This window comes from Pararge aegeria, chromosome 21 (genome assembly GCF_905163445.1).
Source record: "Pararge aegeria chromosome 21, ilParAegt1.1, whole genome shotgun sequence".
Taxonomy (NCBI): Eukaryota; Metazoa; Arthropoda; class Insecta; order Lepidoptera; family Nymphalidae; genus Pararge; species Pararge aegeria.
Window position 1 is genome coordinate 12,254,194 of NC_053200.1, and position 22,244 is coordinate 12,276,437.

Sequence of the window (22,244 nt, forward strand, 5' to 3'; positions counted from 1 at the left end):
ATATACTTAATCTGAATCTCGGATACGGCTACAACGATTTTCATTAAATTAAGTATGCAAGAGATTACGCGGCCATGAAAAAGTGCTACAATAGCTATTTTACTAATAGGTCAGGTGAAAGTCGGGCTTATTTTTTCCCTTTTTTGTCAAAAATACAAAAATAAAGCATAATTGAAAATCCATTTCTATTCATCCATGACTATAATTTAATATTTCTTTGATTCATAACCCATCACAGTGGTACATACCGGGTGGAACAGCATAGAGTGTGAGACACGTGCCTGGGGCGCCGGCAGGTCATGTTTGTCCGACAATAGTAGTTGCCACGTGTTCCGCGCTATGTAATACGCGTAAAGGCCTGAATACTGGAGACTGGCGAGCTCTTCACTGAAACAAAACTATAAATAACTAGTTGTACCCTGCCACGCTTCGCTGTGGCACATTTTTATGAAATGGTTGAGAAATGAGAAACAAAACAAAGAATACATTACATATGTGACGGCGAGTGTTTTCTCGCTTTCGGCAGATGGCGCGGTCACTGGTACATCGATCGTTAAAAAAAAACTGTAGATTCGCGGTCGCAGTTATGTGACTGATGCATAAAATAGATAAAAACAATCCTTGATGCGGATTATATATCATGCTAAAATTTCATATTTTTTTCATAATTCGTATATTATGTATTTTTTTATATATATAGAAGAATATGCATGTATTTTCAGTAGCTGTTACCCGCGTTCTAAGGAAGTCCGCGTTTATTTCGGTTTGTTTTCCTGGGATAAAATGTAGCCTATGTTACTCTCCGTTCTCTCAAGTAATCCCAAGTTGATTGCCGATCAACAATCGATCGATTCGATCAAGCGACCCTGCTTTCTGAGTCCAAGGCCGTGGGTTCGATTCCCACAACTGGAAAATTTTGTGCGACGAACATGAACGTTTTTCAGTGCCTGGCTGTTTATATGTATATTATAAGTATTTATGTGTATTAATCATAAAAATATTCGTCAGTCATCTTAGTACCCGTAACACAAGCTACGCTTATTTTGGGGCTAGTTGGCGATGTGTGTATTGTCGTAGTATATTCCTTTATTGACAACCGTTGCGCCGGCTTGGTTATTCCTTAACCGTGACAGAGTTTTGGAACGAATTAAAACAGTTTTTCTTAATCGGCAACAGATAAGGTATATTTATACAATACAAGTCATTCATTTAATACCTTATTTCGTATACGTAAGAGCGTGGAGGTATTTAAGAGGTTAGTGATAACGCTGAGTTCAAGTTTGGCAAGTAAGATGGGCGTTCAGTTCTCGGTATCGATAAGAAAAATTATATGATTCGGTATTTATATACTTTGTACTACTGCTTTTCAATATTCCGTTTTTTAATTTTAAGTTGGTCCAAGCCGTCCATTTGAATTCATATAATAATATGATATTAAAAAGTGCATCTATTTTAAGATTAAAAGTGCAAAATTGACTATATAGAAGATTATCTTCTATTACAAATTCCCCAAAATAGTCAGTTAGCTGAATGTCCGTTATTATGCGAGACAGTTAAAAGAGCATTAAGAGAGACTGGTAGTTAATAGCGCATTATGAGAGATTATACTCAATCAGATGATCTGAAGACAAGTCTTCGAACAGTACGTGTTACCAGTGACCAATGACCTATGGCTCTGAAACGTGCTCCCTATGGGCCTCAAAAGAAGAAGAAACAATAATTCATTGTAAAGTCAACATCTCCCGAGGATGCTCCGGTTCCGGAGCGAAATGTGCGTAGACGATCTGTTTGGTGTGGAGTATACGGATTGAAGAAATTATAAATTACACCGTACAGATTCTCCTGCTGTTCGTGGAGTATAGCAAATTAAGCTTAATTTTCATAATATATTATGGATTTCTCCAAAGTAACGCCTGCTTCTATCCAATACTCAAAAGAAGGGTCACTCAGCGGGCGATGGAGAGAGCTATGCTTGGAATATCACTACGTGAACCAATCAGAAATGAGGAGATCCATAGAAGAACATATCCTAGAATACGTAATCACCCTGCAGCAGGGGGACGTATCTCACGACAGGCTTGCGACGGGCGTAAATCTTGCAATTACTGCTGTCAAACGTCACTTTTGTTTATTTATTGTATTGAAAAGTGATACCGGCACAGCTCAAAGAGTCGCGAAACAGAATTGGCAGTGGGGCACATAGCTCGGAGAGCCGATAGACGTTGGGGTCCCAAGGTGTTGGAATGGCAACCTCGCACCGGTAAACGCAGCGTTGGTATGCGTTGGATGACAAAAAGGGATTGGCCGGGAGCCACTGGACTCGAGCGGCGTAAGACCGTGTTTTTGGAACTCCCTACAAAGGACCTATGTCCAGCAGTGGACGTCCATTGGTTGACATAATACGGTGATCTACTCTTTTAGACAACGGTCATTGATTGAACTACATGAATGACCGTTAGCATTATTTTTGCAATTGTATTAAAAAAATTTAGTTTGAGGTACGACGCTCACGTATTAGCGGGTAGAACTCTTCCACCGAACACGTAGATGGTTTGGGTATCCGGGTCGAGGCACATCTGGTGGTCGAAGACCAGCCGCGGGCCGCCCACCGCCGCAGTGTCGCCGCAGACTAGCGACCACTCGCCCGTGGCGACGTCGTACATGTATAGGTCGCTCTAGAACAACACACGCTAGTGATGGATTATATTTAGTAACCGTCTAAACTTATTAAGAACTATAAGTTTAAAACCATTTCAATAAATCCGAAGTGGAAGTTTCTATGCACAATTTCTAATATTTTTTATTATTTTCCTTTTGCATAAATCCCTCAATGTATTGAGGCAACAAGTTAATTTTTTAACCAAAAAAAAAAACAGACTACGATGATTTCTTAATCTTCTGCATAGAAATGAAACCAATTTAGAAAACAAAAACGATGACGAGATACAAATCCGTCTATAAATGTCACATATAAAAAAAATTTAATTGTTACATGCTCCTCATTTTTGAAGGAGGTCGGTTAAACAATACTAATTAAATTATGAAATTCTATTAATTGAAGTTGAGTTTATCTTGAATTAGATTTTTTAGCCTAGGGTCCAGTAAACCCTGAAATAACTGGCGCAGAAGGCAACGGGAAACCACTGCGACTATTGTCCCATGAAAGTTGCAAAGATGAATTTACAAGTTGTTAACAGAAAGATTTTGCCATGCAACCCGCGTAGCGACCGGCGCCCTGAGTTTCCCGGGACTCAGGTTGGGAAATTGGTTACCGGCCATGGACTAGCACGCAACCAGGCACCCCATGGAAACTACGCTACTGGAAGGAGTATCAATCTACTCGCGCGGGAAGCCGTGCAATCCAATTATGCATAGGACCAAGCAATTCATCTCAGCAGCCACGACCACTCTGCAAAGAGTGCACGACTAAGAACAAGTAGAAGTATAAGGACACTTACATACATATTGCTGGGAACCCGTTGCGCGTTGTCCAAATATCTTCCCAGCAAATACAACTTCTCGTGTACCGGATCGAACACCATTTTGTGGCAAGACCGTGGCGAGGGACCGTTGACCATGCCACTGTGTCGACACAGCAACGTCCATCTCTCTGTTGTAGTGTTGAAACTCCACAGATCGTCCAAGTCTTCCGAGCCATTCCAGCCGCCGAAGAGGTAAAGTGTGCCTGTGTTAACATACATTGTTGGATTAGGGGTACTGGTTCTATGAATCCACCTTAGACAAACGGAGGACAAAGGGGTTAGGACAAACCATGGTTTATCAATTTCCACCAGATGAGTTTACGGAGTCACTGTCTGACCAAGGCGATAGGGAAAAAATGCGTAACAAATCTGAGCCAGTCTGTCTGAACAAAGAGAACACGAAAGATTCTACCCGTGACATCCAACTTGACGTCTCACACCTCTGTATTCCCGTAGTGGCCACGATGGTGGATGGCTCAATATGGGTATCAAATGGAAGTGCTTTAACCAGTAGGATAATGTTGCTATTAAATTAAAGGATATTGAAGTCCGGGTTTTTGTTTAATTTTCTAATTTATATAATACCACGACATGTTACGTTTACGTTTATTTTCGTCCCGTAAAGAAAAGATATTTTTTTTGACGTGACAACGTCTTATAATTCGATGGAGCCGGCTGCACGCACGAAAAAACATGACGTATGCGGCGTTACCTCGCTCTGAGGCGTTCCATTCAAGGCTTGAAGTGCAAGCGAAAGCGCGGAACGAGCGACAAAGAGGCACAGTCGGCCTCCGCGTTCGACATCTGTCTCTCTCCTACTTGAGTGAGCGATGCGTCCGCGTGGACAGCTTGTATACAATAATACATTTACATGTTTTCGGCAAGGATGAAGTGCAGTGAAAAGTGAATGTGGTGTCAATTGTTTATAGCAACGATAATATCTATTAAACAAATAAAAATAAAATTTTCTTTTAAAAAATGCAACAATTCCATCAGTATTTTCTTACGACGTTGTCACGTTCAACTATCGTCAGTAAGCCGACTTTACAGACAAACAATTATTGCTACTAAAAGTTAGCCCACGACTGCAATCTCACCTGTCTCACACTAACAAGACCTATGGGTCTTTGCGCGAGGAAGGTCGTCAAAAACCAGCATTCAGTCGTACCGCCGATGCCGATGTCGATAAAAATTACGTCAACGAAACAACGCCCTGTTCAACACAATATTCCTTGGTGTATTTATGTCAAACAGTCACATATCACGTTCTCTCACACACACATACTGTTACACTACATACGCAAGTACTTTTTGGCAGTGTGGCGTCTAGTTGGCGACATAAACTTCGTCTATTTAGGGAAGTAACTACTACTACGGTCACTGGGTGGCACTAAGGCCGGCTTTCCACTAAACATGTACGCTACAACGGTAACCGCCCATCAGTGTGTGTGTGTGTGCCTGTGTTTATGTATAAGTTATGTGTATTATCGTGCAATAAAATATTTATTATTATTTTCTTCCCAAGTTATCCTGATTCAATAAAGTATTTACATAAATGTCAAGTTAGCAGATGAAAGAACTGGTTCATATCAAGAATTTAAATTCAAGCACCTTACTAGTATCTACTTGGAAAAATTCGCATTTTCATGCTTTTAAATCATTAATCACTATGTATAAATAATAAATAAATATACTACGACAATACACACATCACCATCTAGCCCCAAAGTAAGCGTAGCTTGTGTTATGGGTACTAAGATGACTGATGAATATTTTCAGATAAACACCCAGACACTGAAAAACATTTATGTTCATCACACAAACATTTTGCAGGTGTGGGAATCGAACCTACGGCCTTGGGTTCAGAAAGCAGGGCTGCTGAACACTGCTCCAGTTGGCCGTCAATTGGTCCACCATTGGATTGGTTGGAATAATTGGTCCACGATATCGTGATCTTAATTCGGTGCATAAGTAATACCCTATAGCAGATGGAGTACCACCTATGTCAATTGTAAACACAAACTCGCTCAATATCTGAAATATCTATACCTATTCAAGTTGGCCTTCATGTGGAAATTTCGTACGTTCTTATGTACAATTTTGTCCATTGCCATTACAATCTCACAGTTCACGCAGATAACAGTTCCGGTCATTCGCTCAGGCGAGATAATATTCGCCTGGTGATTACTGAATTCGAACGCGACCCACGCAGCTTTGGTGGATAAGAGCCTTAAATCTATTAGTCTTATTAAGGAAGTTATTGTATGTTTATCGTCGACAAATTCAAAGAGAAACTTAGTAGCACGAAGTATTTTATATTCTCTTTGCTACGTTACACGAGTTCGTTGGTGACTGACATTATATTTACATTTATATTATAATATTTATATTTATATTATTAACACAGTGTTGTTTTAAAAAAAAAACTATTGACTGAAATATCTGTTACATCGTGATAATGATAAAGTGAGTGTTAAAATAACAAATTGTTAGAAAAAAATATTGAAACCCTAAATTTTTCTGTTGATTTTTTTTGGTGTTTTTGTATTTTAATCTTAACGCCCGTATAGGGACAACCAGTCCAATGTTAATAATAGGAGTAAGTGACGATTTTTTTCCTTAAAGGGTAATTATTTACGGACTCAGCATGAGGTAAGTAAAATTATGTTGGACAAGAGCAACTGCTGAGTTTCTTGCCGGCTGCTTCTCGGTAGAATCTTCCTTCCGAACCGGTGGTAGAGTCACTACAAACAGACATACTTGACGTTTCAAAAGTGCCTATATTAGGCCTACTTGAAATAAATGAATTTCGAAATTTGAAATTGGAATTCAATCAAATCGTATGTGTTAAGGCTCATGTGCCTATAATAACACTGGTAACCACGCCCTTCATACCGGAACACAGCAACGATGTGCCAGAAGTATTAAAGACTGTAAAACTTCCCTGAACGAGCTCTGTCACAAAAAGCACTAGGTACTACTACTAAAATCAAATGCAAATTGGAAACTAAGAAACGAAAACATTTTTTATCTTTTTTACCGAAACATAAGGTTACGATAGAATGATATATTAGGTTGGGGAAAAAGTTTCTTCGCGCTTTTTAAGAAAATTCAAAACATTTTTTAATATAGTTTATTGACATCTAACTAGACTATGTAGGTACCATTTTGTTCGATAACTTTTTGCCATCTTGTAGGTAGGGACATAATCCCATTGCTATAGAAATTTTGGGGCTTCTGATCTTTTGAACCGTGACAAGTAGTTTTGGCAGTCCTCTCGTGATGTTAACCTGACACTGCCTAAAGAATTCTGAAGAGACCGAAACAGGTGAAGGTCAGGACTATCGAATTTCTTCATTAGATTCACTCATCTTCACAGTACGAAAAACAAATAAAAATCACACTATGTCCTAATTTAACATCTTTTAATGATACCATAACCAGCCAGATACAAATAGTACAGCCAAGGAGATTTTATTACAAATTTAATCATACTATTATGCGAAAAGACTTTTTCCCGAACCTAATAGACCTATATTCATGTGCCTGGCCAAAAATTGTCTTTCAAGTACCGAACAATCGTCCTAGGACTTTCTGCGGCATATATACGTATATATGTCGCAGAATGGAAACATTTTGCTTGTGATTTTTCGATCACCCTGGCGTAGTGAGCTTTCGTTTATAAGTGGGAGGCCTCCGGTTCTATCCTTAGCAGGGGCAATTTGAGAACATGAACATTCTGAATATTCTCTGGTCTAGTTTGGTGGTTTCGGCCGTGAGTAGTTACCAACTTAAAAACAAAAACCAGTAGTAACCAATTAGGGGTATGGGTTCAATCTGCCATAACCCAAACAGGCTAGCCCGTTACCATCTAAGACTGCATCATCACTTACAACCAGGTGAGATGTCAGTCCAGGGCTAACTTGATGGGAAATAAAATAACTAACTTAAAAGATCATAGGATTAAGTAATTGTTTAAAAGATAATATAGCAAAGCAGCACGTTTGGATTATTTTTTATGTGTCTTTGGTCATACTGATATTCGGGATGGTTTTTTGAAGACAGTAGTGATCTTATTCGGGATAGCCGAGTGGATAGCCTTTAGCTTACCTGTCGGGGACACCGAGTTCGATCTCCGGCACGCATCTCTATAATTTCGGAGTTATGTGCGTTTTAAGCAATTAAATAAAAGCAACGGCGAAGGAAAACATCGTGAGAAAACCTGCATGGCTGGGAGTTCTCAATAATGTTCTTACTGAACCTGCGACTCAGACTGCGACAAAATTATAAAATTATAAAAAAAGCAATGTGTCATCTCTTGTTTCAAACGCGATTCATTGTACTCGTAATATGGACCTATGAAAACGTAGATCGAAACTGCGACGTTTCCTACTAAATGACGCTACAGTCGCTATAAGACTGATGTAAAAGGCATATTCTAATTTCGGCATCGATGGTAGGACATTTTAAATTTATAAAAATTGATAATTCCTCCAAGTGTAGGTAAAAACACTAATAAAAAATTATAAAATGATATCATAACTAATAAACCAAAAGGGGTATATTAGTTATGATACCTAAAATGGTTTCCTGTAAAATAGAGGAAAACCCTTGATTTTATGGCTTCGTATCGAATATTTAGGTACAAATTTTGTAAGTTTAGTTTACATTTAGTTACATTGTATGTTTAATACAGTAGCTGAACCGCGCAACTTCGTCTGCACCAAATCGGTTACTACTGGTTTTAATGTGTTTTAATAAACCTAGAACCTAATTTCAGCGCCACCTACCGGCTCCAGTTTAATATTTTACAAATTATATTATTTTTCTTTACCCGTCGTCGAAACTTTTTGCTCTTCCGGAACCTCTTCACTAACATTTAAACTTTATGATATGCTATTAAAGTTCTAATTGACCTTTAAGTAATATTACGAATCGTTTGTATGGGCATATAGAAAAGTGTTGGTTTAAGATTTTTCAGGCATTTTTTTTTAATTTCTATCCGTAAGAACCATCTACGTCCTTGAAGTATCAAGGAATATTGGATAAAAGCGGGCGTTACTTTGCGGAAATCCATAATAAATTATGAAAATTAAGCTTAATTTGCTATACTCCGCGAACAGCAGGATAATCTGTATGGTGTAATTTATAATTTCTTCAATCCGTATAATCCACACCAAACAGATCCTCGGCAATGTACCCTCAAATGTACCCTCAAGGAATATTCAAAAAAAGAATTAGTGAAATCAGTTCAGCTGCTCTCGAGATTTGCGCTGCTCATTTTTATATTTAAAAAATATATATATATATATACTACGACAATACACACATCGCCATCTAGCCCCAAAGTAAGCGTAGCTTGTGTTATGGCCTATGGGTACTAAAATAGCCGATGAATATTTTTTTACGGGAGCTATTAGGTGATACGCTCGACCGTAACAATAGGAAGATCTGCGTCCGAGCGGGTGATCGTGCTCGGGGACCGAGGTCCGAACATTCATTTTTGGAAGTTGTATATTCTTTCGTGAACTATTCTTCATGAACACTTCGCTAGCGCGATGCAGGATTTTTGTAGCGCCATCTATTTATGTAATGTGGAGACCGCTACAAATATAATACACATAAATACTTATAATATACAGATAAACACCCAGACACTGAAAAATATTCCTGTTCGTCACACAAACATTTTCCAGTTGTGGGAATCGAACCCACGACCTTGGACTCAGAAAGCAGGGTCGCTGCCCACTGCGCCACTCGTCCGTCAACGTAACGATGAAGTATTATACGAGTATTGTGGATCAATATAATAAATACATCATCGTTAGTAGCCCATCTCCGATCCACTGCGGGTCTCGTCTCAGAATGAGAATACTGGGACACTTTTTTAAATAAATAAATAAATAAATAAATAAAATCTTTTATTTGGGATAAAAACAACACATAGCAATTAACATATAAGGTACGAGTTTTACAAATAAAAAATAAAAAAATAAAGTTATCATTAACAAATTAAACTTTTTAAAAATAAAAGCAAGGATCTTAAAATTAGGTTACAAAATAAACAAACAAATATAGTTCCCTGGCGGCAGTGACATATCTGTGGTGTTGTTCCTCCCAAACAGAGTATCGCCTCAGCGTTATGCTGTAGCAGTGGTTTTATGATCACTGCTACAGCGCTGATTTTCAGGCGACCTCTCTCGACATCCCGGACCGGCCAAGACCTGCTATTTTGGTGGAAAGTGTATGCATTCTGTGTCTACTAAATAATTTGGTTAACTTATTTGTCACTATGCAAAGCGTTACTAAGGCTTGCTCCAAGACATCAGACTTCCCAATTCCTCTTGTCGTCTCCTTTTTGCTTATCCAGCAATATCTTTTTAAGTTTGGACTTAAAGGAAAATACTGAAGTCAGGTTTTGTACCGGTGGGGGGATTATGTTCCATATCTTGGAAGAAGCAAGCCTAAAACTGCCACGGAAAGCGGCAGTCCTATGTCTCGGCACCGCAATTTGACAAGCTGAGCCTCTTGGACCATATTTACTATGCTCCCTAGCCCATTTCACCTTCATAAAAAGGTATTGTGGTTTCCCAGTCGATATTACACCAAATAACAAACTAGCCAAGTGCAAGTCCCGTCGAGATGACATGTTGAGAATATTTGCTTTGTTAAGGTGTGGACTAATATGTGAGCGAGGAGCAATAGCAAAACAAAAACGAGCGCACGCATTTTGGACTCTCTGAACTAGCTTTTTGGTTCTTTCTAGCAGACACGGGCCATATGCGGTATCTGCGTAGTTCAGTCTTGACAAGATAAGAGAATCACATAGCCGTATTCTAACGTCAATTCTTAAATAATACCTGATCCTATATAGTATTTTTAATCGGTAAAAGCAGTTTTTAGCTACATTAGAGATATGTGACTCAAAACGCAAATTAGAGTCAAACATCACCCCTAAACTCTTAGCCTCTGAAACCCTTTCAATACTCTTGTTGTCTATCCTAACTATTGGATTAAAACTTGCAATAGTTTTAGTCATTTTGGCCGTTCCTAGTATCATACACTTTGATTAAAGAGGATTCAATAGAAGTGAATTTGTTTTGGACCAATTATGTATTCTCTGCAAGTCCTCATTTATTTTCACTTCGGCAGCTGCAGCATTTTGTGGCTTGAAGGATAGGTATAATTGTACATCATCAGCGTATAGATGATATTTGCAGTGGAAAAAACAATGCGCTATGTCTGCGGTGTAAATTGCAAAAAGCAATGGGCTTAGTGCAGATCCTTGAGGTACACCTCGAAGAACTGGACACGTTGATGAAATCAATTGAGATCCATTACTTTTGCTTATCTGTACAAATTGAGCCCGCTCACTAAGAAAGCTGCTGAACCACTTTGTAGCTGTGACACTAAACCCATAGTAAGACAATTTTGACAGTAACAACGTGGTGTCAATTGAATCAAACGCACGAGAAAAATCAAGCATTACCAGGATGCTTCCCATGCCTTGGTCCTGCGCAGTCAAAATATTATCGATTACATCCATCATAGCTGTGGCTGTACTGTGGTATTTCCGAAATCCAGACTGGTGGACTGGCAGGATCTTTTGCTTCTCTACAAATGCTGTCATTTGTATGCATACAATCTTTTCCAATACTTTGGATATACACGGTAGTATGCTGATCGGCCTAAGGTCCTTCAGACTGGTCGGGGTACTGATTTTGGGAAGCGGTTTCACTATTGCAGTTTTCCAAACCTTCGGAAACACAGAAGTTGTAATAGATTTATTTATAATAGCTGTTACCGTGCTTAAACTCTGTGGGAGTGTCCAATATAACATTTGTAATGTGATTTCATCCATTCCTTGAGCGTTTGATTTTAACCCTTTTATAACTTTGCTAACCTCCGCTTCCGTTGTTGTGTTAATTTTAAAAGTGTCTGATGCTAACCTATGGGATTCATAATAGGTTGGCCGAGACAGTGATGGTGCGTCGCTATGTGGTATGTCCAGAAAGTGTTTGTTTACCTTGTCCGGATCCCTCAGAGTTGCTGGTATTTCATACTCTCGCTTAATGTTTAGCCCTATATTTTTTTTCAGATTTTTCCATAAAATCGTAGGTTTGTTGATGCATTGATTTATATGAGATTCATAGTAAGCACTTTTATCAGCTTCCATTGCCTCCGTTACAAGCCTCTTAATGTTTTTATAATATTCCTTATGGGCCTTATTTTTTGTTATTTTATACCGATCTTTGCTCTGGTTCCGTAACCTTATCATTCTTTTAATAGTATTTGTTATCCAGGGACATGACTGTTCCTTTACCTGCATATTTTTAACTGGTGCGTGGATGTCAAATAAAGTGAGAATATAACTATTAAAAGTTAAAACCATGTCTTCTACATTTTCTAAACAATTAATCTCATTCCAAGGAATCTTATCTAAATCTACATTGAAATCTTTGGGATTGATATCTCTTAATAATCGGGTACTAACCCAGCGGGGGGATACTTTTTCCTTCTTCAGATTTAGTGTTATAGTAATAATAGCGTGATTCCCTAACTCTACAACGTGATTAACATGAACATCACGGGTCGCGGCATCTGTGCAAATTAAGTCTATCAGTGTTTCACTGTGATCAGTGAAATGCGTCGGTTCTGTGACTATTTGACTAAGACTAATGTAGTTTATAAAATCGTTAAAAACTCTAGTTTTCTTATCATGTTGATTGAGAAGATTTATGTTGAAATCTCCCAGAAGCACTATGTTGTCGTAATTTGAAAAAGAGGTAATAGATTGGGTCATAGAGTCGATAAACAAATTAACATCTTGCAATGGGGGCCTATATGCTGTACCTACAATTATTTTTTTACCACCGACTTTGAAATCCAGCCACATTTGCTCTACTGAAGAAATAGGATGCGCCGCTATAGTAGACCTCATCCCCTTTTTAAGATAAAATCCTACTCCTCCCCCGCGCCCCCCCTTTATGTTTGCCGGCCGTGGCGTATGAAGAAAGCGGTAGCCGGGTACTACAGGAGCAAGGCCTTCCTCACCTTCCTTAAGCCAAGTTTCATTAATAGCAATGATATCAACCTCTATCTCACTCATTGCCACCAGAAACTCCTCGTGACGTGTACAAAGTGAGCCTGCGTTAAACAGTCCTACTTTAAGGTACATAGATTTAAGTATCATATAATCCTTGAGTATAAATTCTGAAAAATAGGATTAAAATTAATTTTGAATCATGGCTCTTAGTATTAACGTGGCATTTATATGTCATATGCGGCAAAAACATACAATAAAGTAAACAAATACAATTTTTATACAATCTACTCACAAATCTAAGCCTATTTGGGGTGTTGCTCCGGACAGATTTTTGCGTAACTATAAGCATAAATTCAGCTTGACTCTGAGCTTTCGACATAAAGATGTATATCACATACATAGTATTATTTCTTCGAATCAGGTAGTGGAACACCATTCCAACGTGAGCTGTCCATGTCATTGCTTTAATTAATTTTTGGTTCAACAGATGCCCATATCGAGTACCGAATGAGACTTGTTCATAATAATACAACACACTAATACATAAAATCCAAATGACCTCTCTGATGATGAATTTTGTACCCATTATATCAATTATTACCGTTATAGAAAATACCACAGATATGTCTCCGTTCCCTTTTTCCTGACACCAAGAATTCGCAAAGTGTGAAAATACATCAGAATCATAACTAAAGATAAACCTTACTAATAGAGCTCCGTGTGACGAGATACGTGAATATTCATTTGCAGCCAACTTTGCCATCATTAAAAACACGGGCGATGTCCGCCTCTACTTTAATACAATGCGCCGGTTGTCCTTCGCCTTGCCGTGTATACACACGCCCGCGTTTGGTCCAAGTATATTTCCACTTTGCCTCTCTTGCTGCTTCCCTTGCGAGGTAGAAGAGATGTCTGTTTATCTTAGTAAGCCGTTCATTGACATAAAAACGTCTAGGTGGAATATTCATTCCCATATCAGCTGTTGTGGCTCCGCGCCGCACCCGTGCGCTATTGAGAAGCTCATCCCGCAGGCTACGCTGAGCCAACCGCACCACCATGCGCCTTCCTCTACCTATACTTGATAGAGCATTGCTATCATTAGGTCTACCAACTCTCTCAGCATATATAATTTGTTTGCTTTCTAGGTCTACTCCAAGTTTTGTAGCAAGTACTGTGACCGTGTGGATAGGATTCTCTCCTTTGACCTCAGGTAGATTGGTAATTTCGATGTCCGTTAGCAGAAGCTCTTGATCACGTTCATTGTGGTCCTCTTGCAACTGGGCTATGGTTTCCTCTAGCACACGTAGCTCTGCTGAAGTGCTCGGTCCCGTTTGTTGGCTTTGTGTGCCCTTTTCAAGTAACTCCAATCTTTTCTCGAATTCATCAATGCGCTGGTTGCACCCTTTGATTGCGGTCCGCATATCAGAGAATTCCATACGAAACTCCTTCAGCTCCCTCCTCACTTCTCTTAGCTCGTCACGAAAGAGACGAATTTCCAAACCAAGTCCTATTGGCTGCGTTGCGTTTAATAACATCTCATTACAATCAGCATCACTATCCACACTTGCCGTCCCAGTCTTGTAACCCGACTTCACGTGTGCAGAGTCTTGAGAGTCCGAGGAATCCAGGAGATATTCGCTGCAGGCGTTCTTCACAGGTGTCGCAGTATTGCCACCTTTCGGCATTTTTATTTTGCACTCTGGGCACATCCAACCCGTTGCAATCAACGCCACCTCTGGAACGCCTATACATGCCTTGTGATACAATGAGGGGCACACGCTACAACTAGCGGCTCCTAGCGGTGATATAAACTTTCCGCATGCAGCACACTTCGCCATCTCTTTTTTATTACTTAAATTAATCGACTTCAGATGTCGCCGATGTGATTTTACTAAATTTTACTTTTAGAAACTTGGCGGTTGTTTTTGTTTGTTTCCGCTCTCTGAAATAGCTAATCCGATTTTGATGGGACTTTAATAGGCAGAATCCTTTTTAACACTCCCAATAAAATCAATTATATTCTTTGGTTATAAAGCAGGTTGACATCTTTGCTGGATCAGACTGAGTTACGAGTGGAGCGTCTCAGGCAAGATGCTCTACGCATTGAAGGAGAGCGAAGGTCTTTGCTATCCACCCTGGATAGTGTGAAGCATTCTGAACTGCCCGCCGAAGTATCTGAATGTAACTACTTTTTCAAAAACTTTTTAATTTATTTTATGCTTTTTTTGACGTGACAACGTCTTATAATTCGATGGAGCCGGCTGCACGCACGAAAAAACATGACGTATGCGGCGTTACCTCGCTCTGAAAGCTTGAAGTGCAAACGAAAGCGCGGAACGAGCGACAAAGAGGCACAGTCGGCCTCCGCGTTCGACATCTGTCTCTCTCCTACTTGAGTGAGCGATGCGTCCGCGTGGACAGCTTCTATACAATAATACATTTACATGTTTTCGGCAAGGATGAAGTGCAGTGAAAAGTGAATGTGGTGTCAATTGTTTATAACAACGATAATATCTATCAAACAAATAAAATTAAAATTTTCTTTTGAAAAATGCAACCATTCCATCAGTATTTTCTTACGACGTTGTCACGTTCAACTATCGTCAGTAAGCCGACTTTACAGACAACCAATTTTTTTATCTATGTTTCTATACCTATCCTCATCATCATCATCATATCAACCCATTACCAGCCCACTACAGAGCACGGGTCTCCTCTCACAATGAGAAGGGTTTAGGCCTTAGTCCACCACGCTGGCCCAAGCATGCAGGTTTCCTCACGATGTTTTCCGTTACTCCTCTATGATATTCCATTCGTCCTTTTCTTTCTATACCTATACTAATGTTATAAAGAGGTAAAGTTTGTGAGATTGTAGGGGTAGTCTCTAGATCTATCTGCTGAACCGATTTTGAAAATTTCAATATAAAGCCCCATTATTTGTAATTGCCATAGGCTATTAACCTGAAAACTGAAAAAAACTTTTCGTGGTAGTCGGATTTGCAAAGTAAGTCGAAGAACAAACGGTCGAAAGAAGTAGTTTTTTACGAACGCTGCCTTAAAGATCAGATATATATGATTGAGTTCTATAGAAAAGTTGTAAAACTTGATAATGTCTTCAAAAAAGTCACAGACAGCATATGTTTAACTTTTATATTTAAGTAGCAAAAAGTAGTTTTTTATATGAAAAAAATATGTGAAATCTTCAGGTCATGTTTTTTGGTCATTGTATAAAAAATTATGAATTCTTACCAAAATAGGTATACTTATTGTCTTAAGTATTTAAAACAAAAGACTTTTCTCTTGTAGATACTACGTATAATTTGTACGAATGGTTAAAGAGATAATGCGATACAGGTATGGAACCGCGACCATTTCGTAATTTTCTGAAAAATATTAATTCTATTAAACGTTTTTTATATGTTGATTATTGCTTAGATTTACTGTAGACCGGATAGATTAAAAGAGCTGTCGATGAACGACGATAAAAAAACTACTTTGTATAATCTACTGCCTATTGTATGTAAATGAACTGCTTGATTGAGATCATTTATAACCAAAATATCATCTCATCCTTTGAAAAACTCGATAAGAAAATCCAATCAAAAATGCGCCTTACCATGATGTGACAAGAACCATACTATTCATTATCATACGAATCCTTGTTATCATTGAATGACAATTGAAATTGCACCTTATTGCCAGGTGATAAGGACGATTTACTCCGGTACGCGCACCGTCTCCTGGCGCGAGCTACGACCGTGCAGGTGGAGGTGCGAACTGAACGTAACGCGAAGCAAGAAGATGCCTACAATCAGGTTGATCCTTTGTTGATAGATTAATTGAATAGGTGATTTCAAAAAACCACGCAAATCCATCGCGTAAATGAAAACCGAAATATTACTTCACATGCTTTAGAGGTGAATTATTTAACGTCTCTGAGACTTGCCTGTTAAACCGAAAGCCTTATAGTTTTTTTAATAAACCACTGCCATAGTTTTCACTGAAATAGCCCTAATATCACATGCAAAATTAAAATCGAGTGAATGCCGTTACTTTAATAGGTACTAGCTGTTGCCCGCGACTTCGTCTGCGTTTGCTTCGTTTTTTGATGTGGCATTAAGTTTAGTTGCAGTTCTAAAAAAAATTAAAGTATTCAGTATCGCTAAGCCTTAAATGAGGGGTTTGCTGCTGTCCGCTGAGGAGTTCTGTTCTCTATCTACAACCACAGTTTGGGCAAAATTAAACACATATTCTAACCTCTATAGTACAAAAATTTAAATCGGTTATAATTTGTCGGAGTTATGGTGTAAAATAGCAAAGCACTATCATCCCCTCTCCCAAAGGAACCGAGCTTAATGTCGGGATAAAAAGTATCCTATATTACTTCTAACACTTCCAAGAATACGTGTACAGTTTCATGAGGATCGGTTAAGTAGTTTTTGCGTGAAAGCGTAACAAAGAAACTTACATTGACATTTATAATATTAGTAGGGAAGGGATAGGGATAGGGATGAGTCGCGTAGTATGCACGTGTCGTAATGTACCCTAAAGCCTGTTATCGGATTTTCGGTTTTCATTTCCACGTGGTATATATGACATAGTTAGGCCCGAATATACATAATAGTAATAATAAAACTCATTATTTCACCAAATTATATTACATCAACGTACAGGAAACAAAACTTAAGGACTAATATAGGGCGTTAAGTCGGCCTTATCACTGGTAGTGATCTCTTTCAGTCAACCACTAAAGGTAAGGACAACAAAAATAAGAGTTTAAAAAAACTAAAAAATAGAAAATTTATTTTAATAATTTTGAATTAAGAATAGTGTTAAATTTCTAATAAATATAAATTAATAATAGTGTAAATAAGAAAAAAAAATTTGTTATAAAAAAAACCGAGGGGTGATTGGGTCAATATTCCATTGACAGATATGAGAAGAAGTGTTATCATTTCGATAATTTATCTTAAAAGCACCCCACCCTTTTAACTGAGCTCTAAGTAACTGTAATTATTTTCCAAATTATTAATGTGTTAGGTAAGTACCCGCTCATTCCATGTATTTGTGTTTCTATATTAAATAAATAAATATACTACGACAATACACACATCGCCATCTAGCCCCATAGTAAGCGTAGCTTGTGTTATGAGTACTAAGATGACTGATGAATATTTTTATGAATATAATACACATAACTACTTATAATATAAAGATAAACACCCAGACACTGAAAAACAATCATGTTCATTACACAAACATTTTCCAGTTGTGGGAATCGAACCCACGGCCTAGGACTCAGAAAGCAGGGTCGCTGCCCACTGGGTCAGTCGGCCGTCAAGACGTAACTAACATAAGAGTCCCTACGCGGGTTCTGCTTAGCTCAGTGTCCGATCAGAGGGTCTCTCGAAATGCACGCATGCGTAGTTCGCGCACTAGCTCTATCTCTCTTACTCATATGCAAAGGATCCGGAAAGAAGTCGCTGAATCCTGGCGAATCTTATCAGGATAATCGGCTATTTTAATCGAATTATTGAATTATCATCGGTCTTTGAAAGGTGTGCAAAATTTGAATAAAATCTGACCGTTTAAAGTGGGTCAAAATAGCGCCCAAAGGAATCGGTTACCAACGAGGAAACATACAAACATTTACCATAAATGGGTAGAATGGGGAAAATTTCCCGTTTTCCCCATTTATGGGGACCCGCCTGTTCTAGAAATACTAGTAAAGTGGAGTGGTTTATGATGCCTCAATATTAGTCGTGTACACGATTTCTTAACTCTACGTTGAGACAATATTTATAGGTTATAATAAACGTACATAAACATGACGTAGACTTATATTTATGAACTTACCCAGATACATTAAAATATATAAAATAGGAATACCTATTGTGGGTACCATCGGATACATTGAATCTGTTAAATGTTGTTTTTGTTAATAAACATTTTCATTTTCCTTTTATTTATTTATCATTCAAGGCGAACGTGTTAGTGGACCAACTGATGGCGTCGGTCCACAACAACGCCGGGATGGCACGCTTACGCTGGCAGGGTTATATGAACGCGTGCACTTCCCAACCTAACAGCGGTACCGGCATCGATGGAAACTTCGAGACGGTCGTCCTGGGATGTACGCTGGATGATCAGAAACGCATCAAGAAACGCCTTCAAGGCATCGACGACATACTTCGTAAACTTTACTAATCGTCGGACTCATTTACGTGCTTATTTTTGTTAACTGTATTACCCTGCAGTTTAACACGAGCTATATAAATTAATGTATCTGTGTGTTATACAGCGTGTAACGGATTACGAATTAATGTTGAAGGGGGCATAAGTAAATTTCATAAGAAATCACCGTGTAAAAATATTAAATCATTCAGCACATTTATTTTTCCATACAAACTAATTTAAAACATTCTTTGTGTGTTTACAACCCTATTGAAGATAAAGGACCGACACGTGCATAGTACCTACGCTACGCGACGCGTACCTAATAAAGAGATAAGAGTCACTTCATTTTACTTTTGCTTGTGATTTTAGGGCTGTATTTGATTTCTTTCAGTAAAAACAATGGCAATGGTTTACTCAAAATCTATTAGCGTTTTGGTTTTACAGAAAAATCTCAGGGACAATAAATAATGTACCTCTAAAGCCTCTGAAGTATTATTTCGATGTTCTTTTACACGTTGTATATTGTGCTATTGTTTATCATTTCATGCTATTAGGTGAACAATAAAGTGTGTAAACAATAGATTTTCATTTCATTTCCTGTACCTACTAGCTGTACCCCCGGTTTTCCCAAGATAAAAAGTAGACTATGTTACACTCCCTCTTTTCCACTAACTCTATGCCAAAAATCTAGTTGATCTGCTACTTAGTTAGGACGTAAAGTAAAGACAAACAAACAAATACTATTAGTATTTGTTTGTTTGTTTGTTTGTACTAGTTAGTATAGTATATTTGGCATTAATATGTTATTAGTAAGGACTAGATGTTGCCCGCGCTCTTCCTCCGCGTTTATCGAGGTTTGTACGACTCTCTTCAACTCTCTACCCTCTTTTTAACTAACTTTATGCTAAATAGTGAGGGTGTGAAGGAAGGAAGGAAGGACAAACAACGTAGGTACAACGATTCCCCGAGTATTACTATGCAAATATAGTAAAAAACCATCATATTATAACTATGTCAACGTTTAATCAAAAATGAAATGAATAAACCTCAAAAACAAATTGAATAAAACTTTTCTTGTAAACAATTATATCTATTATATTAGTAATAGAATTAATATACCAAGCAGATGGTCCCACGTGATGTTGAGTGGAAAACCATCACGTATAAACAACGCAACACTTCGAAGTGCATTTTAAGGACACGTCCTACAAAGTCGGGACTTTGTATATGTTAAGCCAAACGTGCCAATGCCCTATTCCTAAAAATCAGACTAGTGAGCAAATAAGCGAATAATATGCATTTCAAGGAAATCCAACAAAAAAATATATTGCTCAACCCATTCTCACGCATAGTGCGAAAGAGACAGCCATCGACCGCCTTTAATGAATCTATTCCATAAGCGCAGGCTCTACCAACTTTTGCGACTTGCGGTTTTACCCGAGAGATGGCGGTTAGAAAACATTCCAAACAAATGGAACTATAACCACTATGAACTATGGTGATGAGCTCGACCGCAATAATAATAAAATCTTTCTCCGACCTCCGAGTTTAAACTCAGGGCCCGAGGCCCAACCGTTCATAATTTTATTTATTTATTTAATTTACATATTATACACTCAACATAAACGAGACTGTGAGATGGTGATAACAAAAAAAAACTCGCTAAGTTTGTTGTAGGCTCTTCTTAGACCAGGGCGCGTTTGGAACCCAGCTTTAGTTTTAAGTTATCACCATCACTAACATTACTGTAACAAGTTAAATGTATAAACGCTTCATAAGTGCCTGTAATAAGGTCTACACCAATAAAACATTTTTTAATTTGAACTTGCACATAGCTATTACAAATATTTTGATCAAAACTTCACAGATTATTTTGTTTAATAATATTTACATATATACATTTTGACATAAGAAAATAACTGTGTAATTAGTGTAAAAAAACCAGATTATGCATTCACTGAACTACTACTTCCTCATTTATACAGGAAAATTACACAACGAGCAAATATTGAGTGATTTTTACGAACGGACATTAAAAATTTAAATTTGGAAGTTATACATATGCGCCCCGTTTGCTAAAGCTTCGGTAGTGCGATGTAGGATCTTGTAGCGCCATATAGTTGGGGAACGTGGAGATCGCCAGAGACATGGCAATTTTAGATATTTAGAGAAGATAGTATAATTATTAGTAGGTAAAACTATTGTAAAGTTGATTGAACTGTAATAATTATGTTTTTGTTTCTGTTTTTATTTTTGTATTTTCTTTTTTTTTTGTTCTCGTTTTAATCCGTATAATTTAATCTGTTAACCGTACTAATTGATTTTTTTTTTATTTATTTATTTAAAACAAACACATAAAAAGTAATCCAAAGAATACAGATAAAGTCTGTGATTTCCACACTAGGATTCCCTGTGTCGTGGAGAATAAGAAAAATAAAGCAATAAATAAATAATAAATGGCACCAGATTGTGGGATGCGAGCAAGAAGTGGAAACTATTCATACCTGAGGAGGGATCGACGACAAGTTGGTGTCCGCCACGCGGGCCCGGTCGGCCTGCGCAGCTGCCACAAGACGCGTAGCACGGGTCAACCTCCGCGCCGTTCGCACCCACTTCCTGATCCAGAAACACCCTTGTTACTAACTCCAAACGCGTAAACAATAACATATCAACACATTACTGGCCCACAACAGAGCACGGGTCCCCTTCCACAATGAGAAGGGTTTTAAGCTGTATGTGTGTGTTTATAACTATTATAGTATATATAAATTTATATCGGTATTTTTGTAGTTAATATATAGATGTAATATGTATGTTCATGTAAGTTTAATTTCTTTTTTTGGAACATTTTTTATGCACCATCCACTTTCCACTTTCTTATCGGCTTCGTACGCTCAGGTTTCCTTTAAATATTGCCACTTTTAGTGATAAGGCCGTCTTTGCACCCTACCACTAAGAACTATTACTGTTTTCCTTGTATTTTTCCTTTTGTGTTGTGTTGCAATATAGTTTTTCTAGTCCAGTGCGGATTGGTGGACTCCAGATGCTTTTGAGAACATTATTGAGGCATGCAGGTTTCCTTACGATGTTCCTTCAACGTTGAAACGTTGAATGAAATTATATTTTAATTGCTTAAAACGCATTTAACTTAACTTAGAAAAGTTAGAGGTGCCCCCCGAAAGTTAAGCCAAATTCCTAACCACAAGACTTTCATCATCATCATCATCATCACATAGTCGTAGTCCACCACGCCGGCCCAGTGCGGATTGGTGGATCACTACCTCAACTAGACTGTCACCGCATTATAATAGTGATATATTTTTATTAGTGATATTTTATACACACACACTGATTGTGATTTCTGACGCTATCCGGACTTGGGTCTTATCCAGTGATGAGGGCATTCGGACTTAACGCTGTATCAAAAACCCAAACTCAGTCCAAATGTTGATCTAGACTTATGTATGTGTTCTCACAGGAGGTGGCACGTACCCGCAGGGGTACGTATCTCGCGACAGGCTTGCGAAAGGCGTAAATCT

At 38.2% G+C, this 22,244-nt stretch overlaps 2 protein-coding genes across 3 annotated transcripts in view; one reads left to right on the forward strand and one right to left on the reverse strand.

Annotated features, from left to right (window-relative positions):
• LOC120633054 (muskelin) overlaps positions 1-22,244 on the reverse strand; it is a 36,420-nt gene that overhangs the window by 8,477 nt on the left and 5,699 nt on the right. Inside the window, exons 6-9 of the mRNA XM_039903137.1 lie at positions 21,210-21,321; positions 3,459-3,685; positions 2,512-2,675; positions 249-387 (exon numbers count right to left, since the gene is read on the reverse strand). Coding sequence (XP_039759071.1) covers positions 249-387; positions 2,512-2,675; positions 3,459-3,685; positions 21,210-21,321 — 642 coding nt within the window. The remainder of the gene's footprint in view (positions 1-248; positions 388-2,511; positions 2,676-3,458; positions 3,686-21,209; positions 21,322-22,244) is intronic.
• Positions 5,845-18,910, forward strand: LOC120633057 (BAG family molecular chaperone regulator 2-like). 2 transcript variants are annotated; one of them, XM_039903141.1, is made up of 4 exons: positions 5,845-5,948; positions 14,564-14,709; positions 16,231-16,343; positions 18,511-18,910. In XM_039903141.1, the coding sequence occupies exons 1-4, from the start codon at positions 5,941-5,943 to the stop codon at positions 18,733-18,735; spliced, it is 492 nt and encodes a 163-aa protein (XP_039759075.1). In that variant the 5' UTR covers positions 5,845-5,940; the 3' UTR covers positions 18,736-18,910. The 2 variants fall into 2 exon arrangements, with proteins under 2 accessions (XP_039759075.1, XP_039759076.1); XM_039903142.1 differs by having other exon boundaries at positions 5,906-5,948; positions 14,567-14,709.